Source organism: Microtus pennsylvanicus, chromosome 13 (genome assembly GCF_037038515.1).
Source record: "Microtus pennsylvanicus isolate mMicPen1 chromosome 13, mMicPen1.hap1, whole genome shotgun sequence".
Lineage (NCBI taxonomy): Eukaryota > Metazoa > Chordata > Mammalia > Rodentia > Cricetidae > Microtus > Microtus pennsylvanicus.
The window spans coordinates 48916830-48933912 of record NC_134591.1 but is presented as its reverse complement, the minus strand read 5'-3'; the positions used below and the strand labels follow the sequence as shown (position 1 = coordinate 48933912).

General features: G+C 42.6%; 1 protein-coding gene across 3 annotated transcripts; it reads right to left on the bottom strand.

Annotated features, from left to right (window-relative positions):
* Window positions 1-2048: 2048 nt before the first annotated feature.
* Window positions 2049-16597, bottom strand: LOC142834330 (cytochrome P450 4A10). 3 transcript variants are annotated; one of them, XM_075946718.1, is made up of 13 exons: window positions 16357-16597; window positions 15072-15216; window positions 14524-14568; window positions 14033-14160; window positions 12611-12735; window positions 12095-12249; window positions 11593-11699; window positions 11302-11492; window positions 11073-11206; window positions 9245-9309; window positions 9026-9102; window positions 5974-6147; window positions 2049-2240 (listed from the first exon to the last, which is right to left on the bottom strand). In XM_075946718.1, the coding sequence occupies exons 1-12, from the start codon at window positions 16543-16545 to the stop codon at window positions 5979-5981; spliced, it is 1530 nt and encodes a 509-aa protein (XP_075802833.1). In that variant the 5' UTR covers window positions 16546-16597; the 3' UTR covers window positions 2049-2240; window positions 5974-5978. The 3 variants fall into 3 exon arrangements, with proteins under 3 accessions (XP_075802833.1, XP_075802834.1, XP_075802832.1); XM_075946719.1 differs by lacking the exon at window positions 2049-2240 and adding an exon at window positions 2274-2794; XM_075946717.1 differs by lacking the exon at window positions 2049-2240 and having other exon boundaries at window positions 5332-6147.
* Window positions 16598-17083: the final 486 nt, after the last annotated feature.

Sequence of the window (17083 nt, the reverse complement as noted above, 5' to 3'; positions counted from 1 at the left end):
TATTTATTTATTTATTTATTTATTTATATGTGTGTTGCACATGAATGTCATCATGTGTGTGGAGGTCAGATCACAACTGATAGGGTCAGTTCTCTGGAGCTCTCCAGGGATGGAACTCATGGCATCAACTTGGAAGCAGGAATCTCTAACCACTAAGCACCTCACCAGCCCTCACAAAATAGGTTTCTTTTCATTCTGTAACTCCTACAACACACATATCTTTATTTATAGAGTCTTGTTCGCCTCACATATTTTATTCTTTGTCTTTTCCTATATCTTTCTCTTTCTTTTGTATAGTTCAGTTATTTTAAAAGCCTGTGTTCAGCTCTGAATTCATCCTTCTTCATGATGCAATCTGTTATGGAAACCCTCAGTGCTATTTTTATTTCATTTATTGAGTTCGGTGTGGCGTCTGCTTGAGTTTTCCTCTTATTTTCCATTTAAAAATTGGTCTTTTATTTTATGTCCCATCCACAGTTCCCCCCTCCCCTTCTCCCATTGCCCAACCTGTCTCTCATTCTATCCTCATCCACTCCTCAAAGGGAGTAAGGCCTCTCTTGGGGAGACAAGAAGTCTGGCATACCAAGTTGAGGCAGGACCAAGCCCCGCCCCATGTCCAGGCTCTTTTATTCTTTTTATGATATGTATTTTTTATTATTTTATATTTATTTATTTATTTTACTGAAAACAAACTTTATTTTTTCATTATATATAACCAATCCAAGTTTCCACTTCCTCTCCTCCTCCCATTCCCTCCACTTAACAACCCCCTCGCCCTCAAAATCCTATCCACTCCTGAGAGAGGGTAAGGCACATTGCTTTGGGGAAAGTCCAAGGCCCTCCCTACTATATCTAGACAGAGAAAGGTATCCACCCAAAAAGAATAGGTTTCCCAAAGCCAGAATAAGCAGTAGGGATAAATTCTGGTGCCCATTCCAGTGGCCCCACAGTCTGCCCCAGCCATTCAACTGTCAGCCACGTTCAGAGGGACTAGTTTGGCCCTATGCTTATTCCTTCCCAGTCCAGCTGATGTTGGTGAGCTCCCATTAGCTCAGGTCAACTATTTCAGTGGGTGAAACCATCATGGTCTTGACTTCTTTGCTCATTTTCTCACTCTACCCACTCTTCAACTGGACTTTAGGAGCTCAGACCAATACTCCAATGTGGGTCTCTGCCTCTGTTTAAATCAGTTGCTAGATGAAAGTTCTATGGTGATATTTAAGATATTCATCATCTGACTCCAGGGCAATACCAGTTTGGGCACCCTCTCCTCTATTGCTTAGAGTCATAGCTGTGGTCATGCTTGTGGATTTCTGAGAATTTCTCTAGAGCCAGGTTTCTTGCTAACTCCACAATGGATCCCTCAATCAAGATATCTTTTTCCTTGCTCTCATTTCTGTTCTTCCTCCTTCTCGACTTTTGCTTTCTCTCAAGTTTTCCTCGCTTCTCCCCTTCTCTCCTCCTTTCTACCTTCTCCCCTCCCTTTTCCCTCTACCCCTATGTTCCCAATTTTGTCAGGTGATCTTGTCTATTTCAACTTTCCAGATGTATCTATATATGTTTTTATTTAGGGCTCACTTTGTTACTTAGTTTATCTAGGATCATGAACTATAGGCTCAGTATCCTTTGTTTATAGATAATATCCACTTATGATTGGGTACATACCATATTAATATTTTTGCATCTGGGTTACTCACTCTGGATGATGTTTTCTAGCTTCACCCATTTGCATGCAAAATTCAAGATGTCATTGTTTTTTTACCTTTGAGTAGTACTCTAATGTGTAAATGTGCCACATTTTCTTTATCCATTTTTGGTTGAGGGTCATCTAGGTTGTTTCCAGATTCTGGCTATTAAAAATAATGCTGCTATGATCATAGTTGAACATATGTCTTTGCAGTATGATTGAGCATATTTACTTATTTTTATAGTTTCTCAAGTGATGGATTTTTTGTTTGTTTTAAATAAAGTTTGAATTCTTCCACATTTTTTTCAAGTTTCCTTAGAATCATCATTTTATTGATTTCTTTTGTAACACTTACTTGAAAGATATTCTTTATTATGCTAGCTGTTTCTTCATTCTTATTGCAGTGTGTGTGGATGATCATTTGCCTCTGTTGCCTTTGTAGGATAGTTTTTTCTTTTTTGTCAAGAGACTTTCTTCTGGAGATATACCCAGGGTGTCATTAGGGTTCATTTGCTCCAGTTCAAGCATTGTAGTCTCCAAAAAACTTCTTCACCTACAATATCAACATTGATGATACCTGTGTATGTGTGTGTTTCAGTGGCCTAGCTCACAAGTATTTGTGTTTTTGTTTTTCCTGACAGGTCCCCTTAGGAAGTTAGGCTCTCTATAGCTGTGAGGAGAATGCATGCTTTTGTGACTCAGGGTGGGTAGGTCACATTTTAGTTTCTGTTGTTTACACCAGGTAGGGCAGATTTGATGAACCCAAGAAAGTAAGGCATGAATGACACAGCCCTGGAAGGGAGGATGCTAGTCCATTTCTGAGAGCCTCAAGGGACGAGGCTGCTGCAAGATTACAAAGGCACATCATTAAGTGCATAGTAGTGAAAAAGGTCATGTATCAGTGTCTGGGGGCTGTGTGCAGCAGGACCCTCTGGAGGTTTTTCAAGACAGTGTTTCTCTGTGTAGTCCTTGATGTTCTGGAGCTCTCTTTGTAGACCAGGCTGGTCTCATGTAGATCCACTTGCCTGTGCCTCCCAAGTGCTGGCAGTCAAGGTTTATATTACCTTGTCCAAACTCTGTAAGTTCTGATCAGCTAACACAGCAAGCCTGGCAGCAGGAATGTGGTACTCCTCAGTGTTTGTGCTGCCCCAGCATGGCTCCAGGGACAGACCTAACCGGGGTGTTGAGGAAATGAAGAAATGATGAAAACATACACAGAGACACAGACACACAGGTATAGCTGGAATTCAGTGGACTGGGGTCTCTGGTGGAGAAGCTGAAGTTCTCTTCACAAGCTCAGTGTGTTTGTTTATATGGTTGAACAGAGAGGCGGGGTTTTTCACACAATCAAGGGGGCAGGTTTAATTAATCATGGTAGTCAAAGATTCTTTAGGTGAGCTATCTTCATGCTCTCCAGGGGGAGAAAGACATGATGGATGCTTTCTGCACACACTATCAATATCTACACACTGACCAGTGTTCCTCTGAGCCTCCCCTCAGGAAAGTAAAGCTTTGCCATTTTTCTACAGGCTCGAGGCTAGGCTCCTTGACATGGTCATGCCCATGTCAACAACACACATTCACTCAAGGCTTCATCTCTTTGGTTTTTTTTTCCACTCCCCACAATTGTATGAGGATCAGGCAGGGGCTAAGGTATAATAGCATACTCGGCTAGGCGACCAATTAATGTTCATTGGTTGCAAAGTTTCTTCATGGGGACATTACTCACTGAATTAATCAGGGCTGGCTTCCCAGGTACTCCTAGGGATACTGGTGGGAAGAAAGGGCTTCTAAGCTGTTTTGTATGGCCTTGGTAAAGCAGGCTGCTTTGTGGTAATTCAGAAAGTTGATTGGTGCTGATTGGCTACATTGTGGGATTCTATGGGGAAAAGTGGAGCTCAAAATGTCTTGCAGGAGAAGTCTGAGTGGTGGCTGTGCCTGAGTTAATGCTGTACTGTGAGATTACCTTACAGTGCTACAAACTAGGCTCTGGCTCTCTAAGAGCAAGTGTTTTAGATGCTTGTGTGCTGGACAGGAACTGCTCGATGCATTCACATTGGCGTGAAGTTTAGGTTTGATCTCCTGTGAGGAACAGTAGATGTTGTGTCCTCCTTTATTAGGACATTGTGTCACTCTTACAAGGACCTCTTGGGACGTGGGCTCTGTGTGATGTTTCTTTCTACCTTCACGCACCATCTGATGTAGATGGGTCATCTGTCTATATGTCGCTTTCATCAGTTAATTAATAAAGAAACTGCTTGGCCTGATAGGTCAGAAAATTAGGTGGGTGGATTAGACAGAACAGAATAGTGGGAAGAAGGGAAGTCATAGCTCTCCTCTCTGAGATGGATGCATGGAGCCAGCTGCCAAGTCAGACATGCTGAATCTTCCTGGTAAGCCACCACCTCGTGGTGCTACACAGATTATTAGAAATGGATTAAGCAAGATATGAGAGTTAGCCAAGAAGAGGCCAGATATAATGGGCCAGGCAGTGTTTAAAAGAATACAATTTGTGTGTTGTTATTTCGGGGCATAAGCTAGCCAGGCGGCCGTGAGCCGGGCAGCAGGAATGCAGCCCACTGCTCCTTCTACACACCATCCAGTGGATAGAGCTTGATTTACTTGTCTTTGGCCTTGTTAAGAGCATGGCAAATACATCTACTCAGATATTTTGCTGTTTTGCTGGTGACTTTCCCCCGAACTCTTAACTGTGTGCCAGTCAGGGTGGTGGGAAGTGTACACATAACAAGAAAAAGAAACACCAACCTTGGCTTAAAAGACCTCTGTCTAGTTTATCAGATGTTGAGTAAGTATTGTTAGTTTACCCTTGTCCTTATTTTACTGATGAAAAACTGATAACAGAGAGGCAACATATTACTCTAAAAAGGAAATCAATCATTGAGAGTCTATGGTGAGGTCAGCTTCTTTATTGGACTACAAGACTCCTTCCCCAGAAGCTGATTTCATGCTTCCCAATGTTTTCTCCTTGGCCTTTCCTAATAACAAGGGATATATTTTTCAACTCTCAGGACCAAAGGTCCTTTCTTTCTGTCCTAAATTATGTCCTCTGTCAAAAACTAGAGCCAAGGGGAATGCAACAATTTACCTTCCCATCTCACTGAACTTTATCCTATTTTCATGACTACTCTTGGTATCTACATGGTGCTCTTCCCCTCTGACCTCAGACTGTTGGATGGTGACCTTTTCCCTCTTTTGCCCCAGAACCTATCCTTTTTACCCCTAAAATGAGGGAATAGATGAAAGAGTTTTAGAGTTTGAACTTGACTCTCATTACAGTTATGTCTTTTTTCTTTAAAATTATATATGAGTCTTTGAGAATTTTATATAATGTGATTTGATCATATTCATCCCATCTCCCAGTTCTTCCCAGTTCTGTGCCCCACTTCCCTAATACTCCTCTCTGTGTCTCCTTCTCTCACCCCAAACCTGTCAAGTTCAATTTGTGCTGCCCATATACTCCTGGTTGTGTGTCCATTCACTGCAGCATGGTTGATCTTCCAGTGTTTGACTACATCTTTGCCAGAATTTGTTTTTTTGGTCTTAGCCATTCTGTCTGGCATTATATGAGTCTCAAAGTTTGCATTTCCCTAATTGTTTGGAATGTTGAAGACTCTTAAAAGAGATTTTATAGAAGTTTTATTTCTTCTTTTGAAAACTTAGTTTTGAGATCCATAGCCTATTTCTAAATTATTTTTAGAGTATAATTACATCATTTCCCCCTTTCTTTCCTTTTCTTTGTCCTTTCCATAAATCCCCGTTCTCTCTTTCTAATTCATTTCTTCTTTTCCTTCATTTGTTTTTACACACACATACATACTACATTTATATGTATATGCATGTGTGTATGCTCCTAAATACACAAGTCACACCTGATCAGTCTATATAATGTCACTTGTATGAAAGTTTAGGGGCTGACTATTTGGTTTGTTCTAGAGTTTTCAGGTGTTCTGTTAACTCACTAGTGTGGGATTTTTTCCAGCTCCTTTATGTAGGCATTCAGTGCTATGAATTTTCCTCTTAACTTTGCTTTCGTTGTGTCCCATAAATTTGGGTATATTGTGTGGTCATTTTCATTGAATTTTAGAAAGTATTTGGTTCCTTTCTTTATTTCTTCATTGACCCATTGATGATTCAAGTGAGCATTGTTTAATTTCCATTTGTTTGTGGGCTTTCTGAAATTAGGGTTGCTGTTGAATTCTAATTTTAAGTCATGGTGATCCAATAAAATACTTGGAGTTATTCATCGAGTCTGTCCTTGTCCCTACCAGAATTAGTGGATCTTCTTGAGATGCAGGTAGATCCCATTCTTGGATTTCAACACAAGTCGTATTAAGGGGATGGGCACTCTGGTGTGATCTGGCAGCAGCTCAAAGCGGAGTAGGGTCAGGGCCACAACCACCTTCAGCTCATTCATAGCAAATTGTTTCCCAATGCAGTTCCTGTGTTAGAAAGGGACAATGACACTCAATGACTTCTGACCTGAGCATGAGAGGCCCCTGAAATAGCCCAGAACAGCATTCAGGGACTACCTTCACAGATCCCGTCTTACCTCTGTCATAACAGGTCATGCCCACGTCTTCCCTAGGCTATGGCTCTCCTGACTTTTGACTAATCCTCTATATATTTCAAGGCTACTTTGACCCTAGTTCTGAAGTTATGAGTTATGAAGTCTGTTAGGCCAGTATTATAAGCACTAGAGCTCAAACTTGTGAATTATTTATGAAGTTAATAATTGCTTAGTTTATTTCATCCAGGTGGATCTCGGGAATGGCTTCCAAGGAGTGGAGTCAGATTTCAGTAGCAAAGTTTTTAAGGAGGACTGTGTTGTGAATCTTCAATTTGTTTCCCCTCTGGCTCCTACTTAGGGTACCTTTGCCTCCTTATTCATCATCAGTAACAATCTAACTGTACTTCAGAAATGTCCCTTGTTCCTGCTTCAGTTTTCTTTCCTGGACTTCCCTGGTCTCCTTGACTTCACCTCCGCAATGATCCTTTGTACCTCCATCAGGCAGGACTATATTCAGATGCCTAGCTGCAGCCATACCCTTGACTGGCTGGTGCCCTCATCTATTTTCTGTCACCTCACTTCCTACTTCAGATCAAGTTGCTGATGTGTTGACAAAGTCTCCTCTCCCTCAGGCTGCATAGCACCAAAGCTCAGGTCAATGAGCAGCTCCTCTCATTTCTTTGTGACTCTCTGTGTACTTCTGGGGCATCCATGGCCCCATCAGTGTTATGTTTCATGACATGCCACAGTCAGGGCATGGGATGATGTTAGAAACAACACATTTCTCCAACCGCTCAATGAAAAAATGAAAGAATTGAGGAAGAACTTATTTTGACTACAGATATATTTCTTTGTGGAATAACGTTTTGAGTTAGAGGAAGGGGTAGGAGAATATCATTCATTCTCATGTTTTTATCTAATATAGAACCTGGCACATAAGAATGCTTTAGTAATTTATTTTAAATTTAAAACAGTCATTTTTACTTGGCTATATAATGTAATTCACTTGAATTTAAGGTATAAAAATGGAATTAAATGCAATGGAAATTACAAAGAATATGACCAAAGCAACGTGTAGTGGCATGTGCTTTTTGAGGCTGGGGGATTATGAACTCCCGGCAAGACTAAGAATGTCTCAAAAAATGACAGCAGCAACATGCTTCATTACAACTTAAGCTGAGTTACCCAAGACTCTTTCTGTCTTCTATAATAGTGACATGATTTGATGTGAGTTGCAGGGAGGAGCATTCAACCTCAAGTACATCAATGCTAGACAGCCTATGTTGGAAGAACAACTGGCTTGTAGCCTGCTCTGTGAAATCTGATTTGCCACCTGAGGAATTCATGAATTCTGAGCCTATGAAGTACAGGCTCAGAAAAACCTGCTTCTGCTTTGTCTTTAAAGCTAACATGGGAAGTAGAAAAAGACAAGATCTCCTGAGTAAATTGGGAGCATGGAAACCTTGGGGTAAGGTTGAAGGGGAGGGGAGAGGCAGGGAGGGGAGCAGAGAAAAATGTAGAGCTCAGTAAAAATCAATAAAAAATAAGAAATTAAAAAAAGCTAACAGTGAGTCGGATCCTGGTGCCGGAGAATTGTCTGTATTCTGTCAATCATATTTTAAATAAATGCTGATTGGCCAGGCAGGAAGTATAGGCAGATCAACCAGCCAGGAAGTAGAGGCAGGGTGATAAGAACAGCAGAATTCGGGGAAGGAGAAACCCATTCCTCCCATTCCTACCCAGACCACTGAGAAGCAAGATGTAACCTGCCCGGCTGAGAAAGGTACTGAGCAATGTGGCTAACATAGTTAAGGATAATGGGGTAATATAAGTTATAAGAGCTAATACAAAGCCTGAGCTAATGGGCCAATCAGTTTACAACCTAATGTAGACTCTCTGTGTGATTTTCTTTGGGACTTTCCGCCTGTCGGAACAGGGCAGGACAGAAACCCCACGAGCAGCCCTTCATGTTACAGATCCCATGGGAGACTTGAGGATTTTACTAGAAGCCATAGGAAAACCTTCAACTGGTTCAGTAGCTATTTCAAGAGTATTTTATATTTCACTCACCAGTAACCTTAATAAATGCTATGTGTTTTATATAAAACAGAGGATTTTCTCAGAATCATTTTATTCTCCTCCACCTAAATGCTTTTTGTCTGAAGACAGACCACACAGCCTCTCTGTGTAATGTCAAGGAATATATATTATCTGTAAAGGTTTGGCCTTGGGCAGTTACGAGAGGAATGTGCACATTGGCACTGAGTCTCTGATTGTGCTGGGAGAGACTGCACAGGTGGAGTCCATGGATTTGGAATAAACTTTTCCTTTAAAAGATTTTCTGTAACACCTCAAGTCTCTGGCTGGACAGTTGTCCAGGGCTGACATCCAAGCAAACTTATCACTTTCCACAGTGATTCTCAGGAAGGGTGCTTGGCCTGACTGCAGTATGGAAAAAGGCATGATACATAAGAACCCTGAAACTTGAAAAGCTGGACACCCGAAGTTAAAATCACAGGAAAAAAGATCAACTTAGTCCTGCCCCTAACATATGAGAACATGTGCATGTCTGTAGCATACACTGACAGGGAAATTTGGCTGGCCAGTGGGAGAAGCAATGAGTCAAGGTCTTCACAGTGTCTCCTGCAATGCTATCCTCCTTATGCATACAGACACATTCCCAAGGAGCTTTTCCCCTGTATCCACCAATAGAATACACCTGGAGATGTCATGTATGCATGAGGTCAAAAACATCCAGGTAAGCTGCAACTTTCCCCACAGTATACATCAGTGTACACAGGATGTCTCACCTTGCTCCTCCCGAGAAGGGCAGGAATGAATGGCTGTGTCGGGGAGAATCTGGTGCAAACCTGGAAGGGTCAAACACCTGCAGGGACATGACACCTTTGTCAGGACAGGCAGAGGTTATGTGGCTGCTTTCATCCCACCAGGGGACAAGGTGCTAGAGGTGGGGACAGCAGGGTGTGTCTGGAAGGAATCTCCCCCCACCCACCTGTGGAGCCTCCTACCTCTGGGTTTGGCCACACCTTCGGGTTGTGGTGGAGAGCATAAATGGAGAGCGTGACTGGGATACCTGTGGGGCAGAAAGGAACAGGGGAGATGGTGGGTTATACCCAGCATGTGAACCTTGGTTCCCAAAGCAGTACGGGACACGCCTGCACAAAAGGTCTTGCTAATAAACATCACTATTTGTAGATGTGGGTTACTTGGAAATGAACTTGAGGTTCAAATTAGGAGTATAAAAAAGATGTTAAAGAAAGAGAAACAAGAAAGACATAAACCCGAGTTTTGGGAGTGAATCAGCTTAGAACTTAGGTTTGATGAAGGACTTTTGCAAAGATGCCCAAGAATTCAGTCCCCAATATCATCCCCCTGTTGTTTGAGTATGGTTTTTCAGATGAGATAATATTATTTCAGAGAGGGGTTATAGCTCTTCAGCAAAGTAGTATGTGGCCTAAGTAGGATTGTGAGAGAATGAAGTGTGAGACAAAGGGTGATCTCTTGATATTGCAAAGGGTCGGTCTAGTATATGGTCATCAGTTCATCTCTGCCATCAACCTGAGCATTTATCAGAGACTTGACCATATGTGACTCATAACATGGGATTTATTGATCTCCTTCATTTGCTTTGACCCAGGAACAAAACATATCTCCCTAGCCTCTATCTGATTTTTTTTATCTATTGGGTATATCCCAGCAAATAACTTTGAGAGATAAAGTCAGAATACCATATTTAAATGTTTCTTTGTGAAGAATTTCCCAAGGATTGAGTAATTATGTGTGTTTGTTTGTTCGTTTGTTTGTTCTGTGCATGTATAAATGCAAAACAATCAGTGAAAGAAGATTGAAGGTAAACCTTATTCAATATTTGGTTTAAGAATTATAGTTGCTAGTGGGACACCAGGTCATTTTCTCTGTGCTTGATGGCATAAGTAGGTTGTGTGTTCAGCAATATGGTCTTACCATTAGATGATGGAGAGCAACCAATTGCCTTAAAAGAGTCTGTAGCCACACTGTATACTGATTTATACATAAATATTTATATAAATATATAAATGGCAGTTCTTCACAGATAAAAATTCTGCAAATTGTATCATTTATAGAAGATGATAAAAAGATGTGTATTTGGGATAGAGAGTCAGATAAACTGGAAAAGTGTAAAAAGAACTGGAAAAGTGTTTGTTGTACAAGCATAGGGACCTATATTTGGTTTGCAAAATCATATGAAAAGCTGTGTGTAGTGGTGCATATTTGTCCTTGACCCACTGGACACCCAGCCTAGCCTAATAGGTGAGTTATAGATCAGGGCGAAACCTCCTGACCTCAAAAATATCAAGGTGAATGGTCTGTGAGAAATGAAACAAAGGACCTTTGGCTTCCACTTGTATGTGTAAACATGCATGTATGTTCCTAGCTGCAACACAAAAACACACAAGTGACAGTGAAGACCTATGTGGGATAAGCCTGGCTATTAAATTACATAGTGTTGTCATGTGGAATGAGTCTAGAGTATAAGAATCAAAGAATATCAGTGTTCCCAAACTGGAATGGATGCATCATGAGAAGGACATGGGTTCAAAAGGAGTGATATCTGATAAATAAGTAAAGCTTACAATTATTCATGCAACACAGTAGGATTGGAGATCACTTAACTTTATAGGAGATCATTTATGCTTATGTCCCACATTAGAAAATATACTTTATGAGTAAGAGGAACTTATCTAATGCAAAGCAAATGGGCACCAAGCAGAATTCAGGAATGTTGAAGCACACAGATTGCTGATCCTCCCTTATCTCTGGAATGAGTTTAGGTGAACAGACCTTGGAAACTCATACCTTTGGGTAGAGAGCGCCCATCAGGGAAGGTGACAGGTGTGCTGAGCTCTCTGACAACACCTGGGACAGGTGGGTAGAGCCTCATGGCCTCCTTGATGCACATGGTGGTGTAGGGCATTTGGTCCAGGTGGTCCCTGAAACAAGGTCCATCCTGATGTTTAGGTAGACTGGAGACCAGTGGCTCCTCCCTACCCAAAGAATAGGGTTTTTCCACCTTTTGAACTCTTACCAGGTGATGGAGGATCCATCCCCCAGGAGGCTCTGAACTTCTTCCCTGCATCTCTGTTGGTGTTCAGGGTGTGTGGCCAGAGCATAGAATATCCAGGAGAGTCCACTGGCTGTGGTGTCATGGCCCTCGAACATGAATGTGTCCACCTCAGCACGGATGTCCTTGTCAGACAAGCTATCCCCATTCTCCGTCTGAGGGAGGCAATAGGTGTCATCAGAGTTGTGCTTGTTCCTTGCTGTGTGCTCCCAGGCAGACTCTCTGTGATACACAAACTCTGTGATACACACTCACTCTGGCAAACAAGAGGATGTCCAGAAAATCCAAACGTCTCTTCTTCTTGACCTTCTCCAGCTCTCCCTCATCCTGCAGCTGATCCTTTCTCAGCTTGATCACTCCATCTGTTCCAGAACATGGGTTATCACATAGACCCTAGAGCTACAGTAAGCCCATGTAGCACCATGTGTCTCCTTGCCTAAAGCTATGTGCTATATATGGATCAGCAAGACCAGTACAATCTGATACAGGTCAGACCTCCTCTCAGGACCATGGGTCAAGGGAGCTCTGCTTGAGATGCTGTGTCTGATCTCACTAAATGTTACCAATATGCTGATACCCACACAACCCCTGGAATTCTAACATTCCAACTCAAATATTTGTAGTTTAAGAATATCTACATGTGTATTACCCTGGCACTATAAGGGCACAGAAGGACCTAGATATGCCTCAGAAGTCATCAACAGCCCCTTTGAGCTAGTCCTGGGAATGGAGGGGAGACGTGAGCTACAGACAGAACCTGTATGATCATGGGCAAGTTGACAGGCACGGTCGGCCAAGCGGCCATTGGAGGATAGACTGTAGATGGTGTCATTCTGATGAAAGAGGTTCCTCACGCGGGAATAAAATAGGTTGTTCAGGTCTGCAATGGCCTGGATGTAGGTCTTGTAATTTCTGAGGAAGAAGATACAGAATATATTAGACTGTGGAGAAGTCAGACCTGCAGCTAGATGGACTCTGGGAAGAGATTTTCTGTATGGTTGAGAAAGACAGCATTGGTGCACACATTAATTCTGTCTTGTAATTCTTGTAATTTTCAAGACTGCAGAAGGCGGCATGAACATACCGTATCCACCTCAAGTAGGGATCAGTAGTCTGTGGTTGGGTCAGGGTTGGATTGTGTCAGGAATTGATCTGTAATGGGGTTAGACTCTTGAATTTTTGTGGAGGCAAGTTGCCTCACCTCCTGCATGCCAGATGAGGCCATCCCAGTAGGTGAGACCAAAGGCCTTGAAGTTTGATGGCTTTAACTCACCCGTCCACCTGGACACTACCCTTGTGGCTGAAGGCACACTTCATGACAGTGTCAAGGGTCATCAAGGAGATGTGTTGGAAGATCTCTATAGAGGAATCCTGTGCAGCCAGCTGTTCCCATTTGTCCTGCAATAGGAGGGGAACATTGACCAAATTTCCACAGAAGACTTGTGCTCACTCTATTGTACCATGGGACAGTGATCTTGTACCATGTAAAGATTAGTTACTTTTAATGTTTTAATAAAACACAGATTGGCCAGTAGCCAGGCAGGAAATATTGTCAGGGCGACCAGAAGAGGACTCAGTCTGCAGTAGTACCCAGACAGAGAGGAATTAAAAATAAGAATACCTCACCAATAAAAGAGGCTATCAAAGACAAGAATTATGTGTTAATATAAGATGTAAGAATTAATTAATTAGAAACTTGAGCTAATTGGCCAACTCGTTTATAATTAATGTAGGCCTCTGTGTCTTCTTTGGGTTTCAATGGCTGCTGGACTGGGAGGGGCAGAAACCTCTGTCACCAGTACTGTATTATTTCTGTATATTATCAGATACCATGTTCTATGTCTTTCAATTTAGATAATAGGATCTACAGATTTCAAAACAAAGCTTTGGAAAGGATACTTATGCTCTTGTAAATTACTTGCAAAATTAAATTCAGAGACCCATAACTTAGGAAACAAGTTTCAAATGTTTGCAGTGAGTTAAGATGTTTTATCTGACAAACAATGCTGTTTTAGGGAGTAAAGAAGATGTTATATCAGCATTTGCAGAGCTGAGTCCAACCCGAGACAATGGTAGGACTTCCATGTACTGAGCATAAGAAATCCCAAGTAGCGACTATGTGCACTTCTGACGGGGTCACCAGTGACTTCATTTTCAATGTATTCATCAAAAGCTTGTGGAGAACAACTGAGTCAGAATCCAGATTCTGGTTGAAAGTTTGTGGTATGGCAAGTTTGGCTATGGCAGTGTGAGTCTGGAGTCCATTTCCCTGAGATATTACTCAAGTCCATGCAGAGGCACTGAGACATGGAGAAACACTGGCTCGGTATCATCCTAGAAAGTTCCTCTGAAGTTGAGGACGTGAAGAGGTAACTGGAGTCTCTATCTACCATGATACTCTTTGCCTTGGGCAATGAACAAGTATGGCCATATTCTGGTTCCTGGACTGTTTCTGTTATACCTATGTTGGAAGAACCTGTATTCATACTAGAATACACACGTGGAGCTTGTTGGAGTACACTCTGAGTAGGTGAAGAGAGACTGAGAGAAAAAAGAGAGAGGGGGAGTATGAGGAATAAGAGGAGGAAGAGGAAGAGAAGAAGCAGCAGCTGTTTTAGTACTAACAGAAGCAGCTGCTGATGTAGAAAGGCTATCAGAGCTGAGGGGAGTAGAGAAGAATGTCAAATGAACTCACGAGCATCAACCGGACAGAGTCAGCCATGGTTTTCACATAGGGCTTCAGAATGTCATAGTGGAAGGCTGGGGTCAGCATGCGCCGGTGCTGGAACCACGGCTGTCCATTCAGCAAGAGCAAGCCATAGCCTGGGCAGGAATGGGTGTATGTGTGTGTGAGAAGGAATCAGAGAGCCCATTAGATAAACTGTGTGTGTGTTTGGGGTAGGGGGCTCTATGAATTCCCTAGCTTGTGTGACTGACATACACTTTGCGATGATTACATCTGTGAGATAAAAATTGCAAAGGAGTCGGGATGTGGTAGACCACAAAACAAACTGTTTGGAACAGTGAAGGGTCAGAAACCTGGCTTCTACTTCTTTGGGGCCAGGGAGAGGAGGGCTAGATCAAGGCACATGTAGCCTTTCGCATTTTGTTCTCTGTGAAACAGAGTCACAGATCTTGGATGCTCTAACTGGGGCCAGACCACATTCTCCATGCAGACACACATACCAATCCAAGGAGCCAGCAATCTGTAGGCTCCATGTGCCTTTGGATCTGAAACAGAAACAAGACATGGGATAAGTCAGGCAGCTCTGAGGCAGCTCTCCCTCTCTCTCTGTCTCTCTCTGTCTCTCTCTCTGTCTCTCTCTGTCTCTGTCTCTCTCTCTCTCTCTCTCTCTCTCTCTCTGTGTGTGTGTGTGTGTGTGTGTATTACTGTGGATCATGTCTTATTTATCCTACAATACCAGAAGTCAGGTAACAATTAGAGATTTCAAAGCTCAAACCAATAAGCATTTGAAGTGTGCTTTTCAGACCTGGAACAATTTACATTACTTATCTTAATTTGATTAAATAACAAAGAAGTATGATGACTTTTGGCTAAAGGTTTGAAATTTCAATACTGAGTGCTGCTGGCCATGTTCTGGGTTTTTGTCTGGGAGAATCATTGTTAGGGTGTGTAGGGCAATGGCCTGGTAGTACAGTCTTCAGGAATTCAACAGCCTTGGACTAGTTACAAAGACAACAGCATAAATCTTTTCAGAATGATATACTCTTACCTGATCGCCCTAGTATCACCTTCATGTAGTCAGGGTCATAGACAGTAAAATAAGCTTGGCTCCCCCAGAACCAGCGAGGAAAGGCGCTTGGGAAATTCTCCACAACCTTCATAATCAGCTGTAGCTCCTGATCACCCCGCAACTGCTGTTGAGGGAAAGATGAAGCATTGGACTCTAGTTTAGTTTTTTTGGGGGCTGGAGACAAGTCCCGAACAAGCATAGGAACATAGTTCTAGACTTTTCAGAAGTATTAAGGATTTATAGTAGTTTCATGGACTATCTGTGCTATCACTTAGAGCTTTGCTACACGGGGCACACAGGGGATTGGTCCTGTGCTGGAACTGACAGTGCTGCTGGGTGAATCCTCAGCTCTGCATACAAGTACCGCATCCCCTTGTCCTTCTAAGACTATTCATTGCACAATCCTTTGTTGAATGCTTCCTCATGTATCCTCCTACTTGACTCTGGTCCTTATTTCCTGGGTGACAGTGCAAGGAGTCAATACCTTCCATTCCTAATATACGGGGTGCTGCACCATCTCCTTCCTGGGAGATCTCAGACATGTGTGTCTGGATTTTGAACTGAGCACTGTGGTGTAGGAAAGTGATGGTGTGTTTATGAAAATTGCTTAGAGTATGGGTTGTGAAGGAGCATAGAGAATTAAACAGACCCTGAGGAAATTCTGACATCGGTGCCCTCATGTGAGGACACTACACAGCCTTATTCCTTTCTGTGCCATGATTTCAGGATTTTAGTTGTTATCCACCCATCCTGAATATTCATCTGGGGTAGGGAATCATCTGGGCCAGGTAACTGCTCATTCCTGCAGGTTAAATATTCCTGTGCTTGACAGCTCCTGAGATGTGTACCATTGCCACACCAAGAACCCCATGGGACCAAGCTTCCTTCTCACCAATGTCTGTGTTCCCAGCAAGCCCTGAGCTGGGAGAGAATAACCGTGAACGACTATGCAAGGAACCTCCTAGAAGCTGTTTGAGAACAGCAGAGGCTGTTGAAGAAGAGGAGACTAGGTAGGCTCAAACACAGCCTTCATGTGCAGGGCTCTCAGTACAGAGATGGCTACAGCCAGACAGGTTGAGCCACAGTAATGCTGGAATGAGTCTCAACCTGAGCTCTGTGTCTCACGAAGTACCTGGACTTCCTATACTCCTTTGTCCTGTGAACTTGATGTCTAGTCTCTGAGATCTCCATCCTCCCTGCACCTGCATCCTCTCTGCACCTCCATTCTCCTTGCCCTCCCTCCCACCCTACCCTTTCCTCATACCTTGTGTCCAAAGAACCAGTGGAAGGGTGGGGATGGGAACTGCTGGAAAGCCTTGAGTAGCCATTGCCTGCGCAGGTAGAACTGGACCGCTTTGAGCAGCAGCAGAAACAAGCCAAGCACAGAGGCCACTTGTAGGAAGCCAGAGATGCTGCCTGTGAGTCTGGTGGGGCTCAGAGCAGAGACACTCATGGTGCAGCCACTCCTGGGTCACAGACTGCCCTCAGTCTCATGAATCCTCCCACCTCCTTTATAAATCCTTTAGGACTGCCTGTGTCTCAGTGGGAGGGAGAAAGGCGAAGACAGACAGAGTTTACTCTCACAGTGCAGTTGGCCAATTAAGGTGAATGATTTACTTTGAGAGGCAGAAAAATGATTTGTCAGCTGCCAGTGGTCAAGGGCCAGACCTGCAGCCACCCTTCTCTCTTTGTGTTAGTCAAAAACATTTATATATTTGCTATTTTATTTTTCTTTTCACCATATATTTCTGTATACATTTATAGTGTAATGTGTGATATTTCAACACATGGATACTGTACATATTAGGTAGGCATAGTAATTATCATTTCTTTCAATATTCATCCATTCATTTTTTATCCGCAATTTTATTTATAGTTTTTAAAATTCAAACAATATCATCATATAAATTAACCACTTGCTGAAGTGGTGTATGTTATGGGGTCACTATAGTCTGGGTCTTTCCCCAGGCTTCATGTCTTAATTCTTGTTG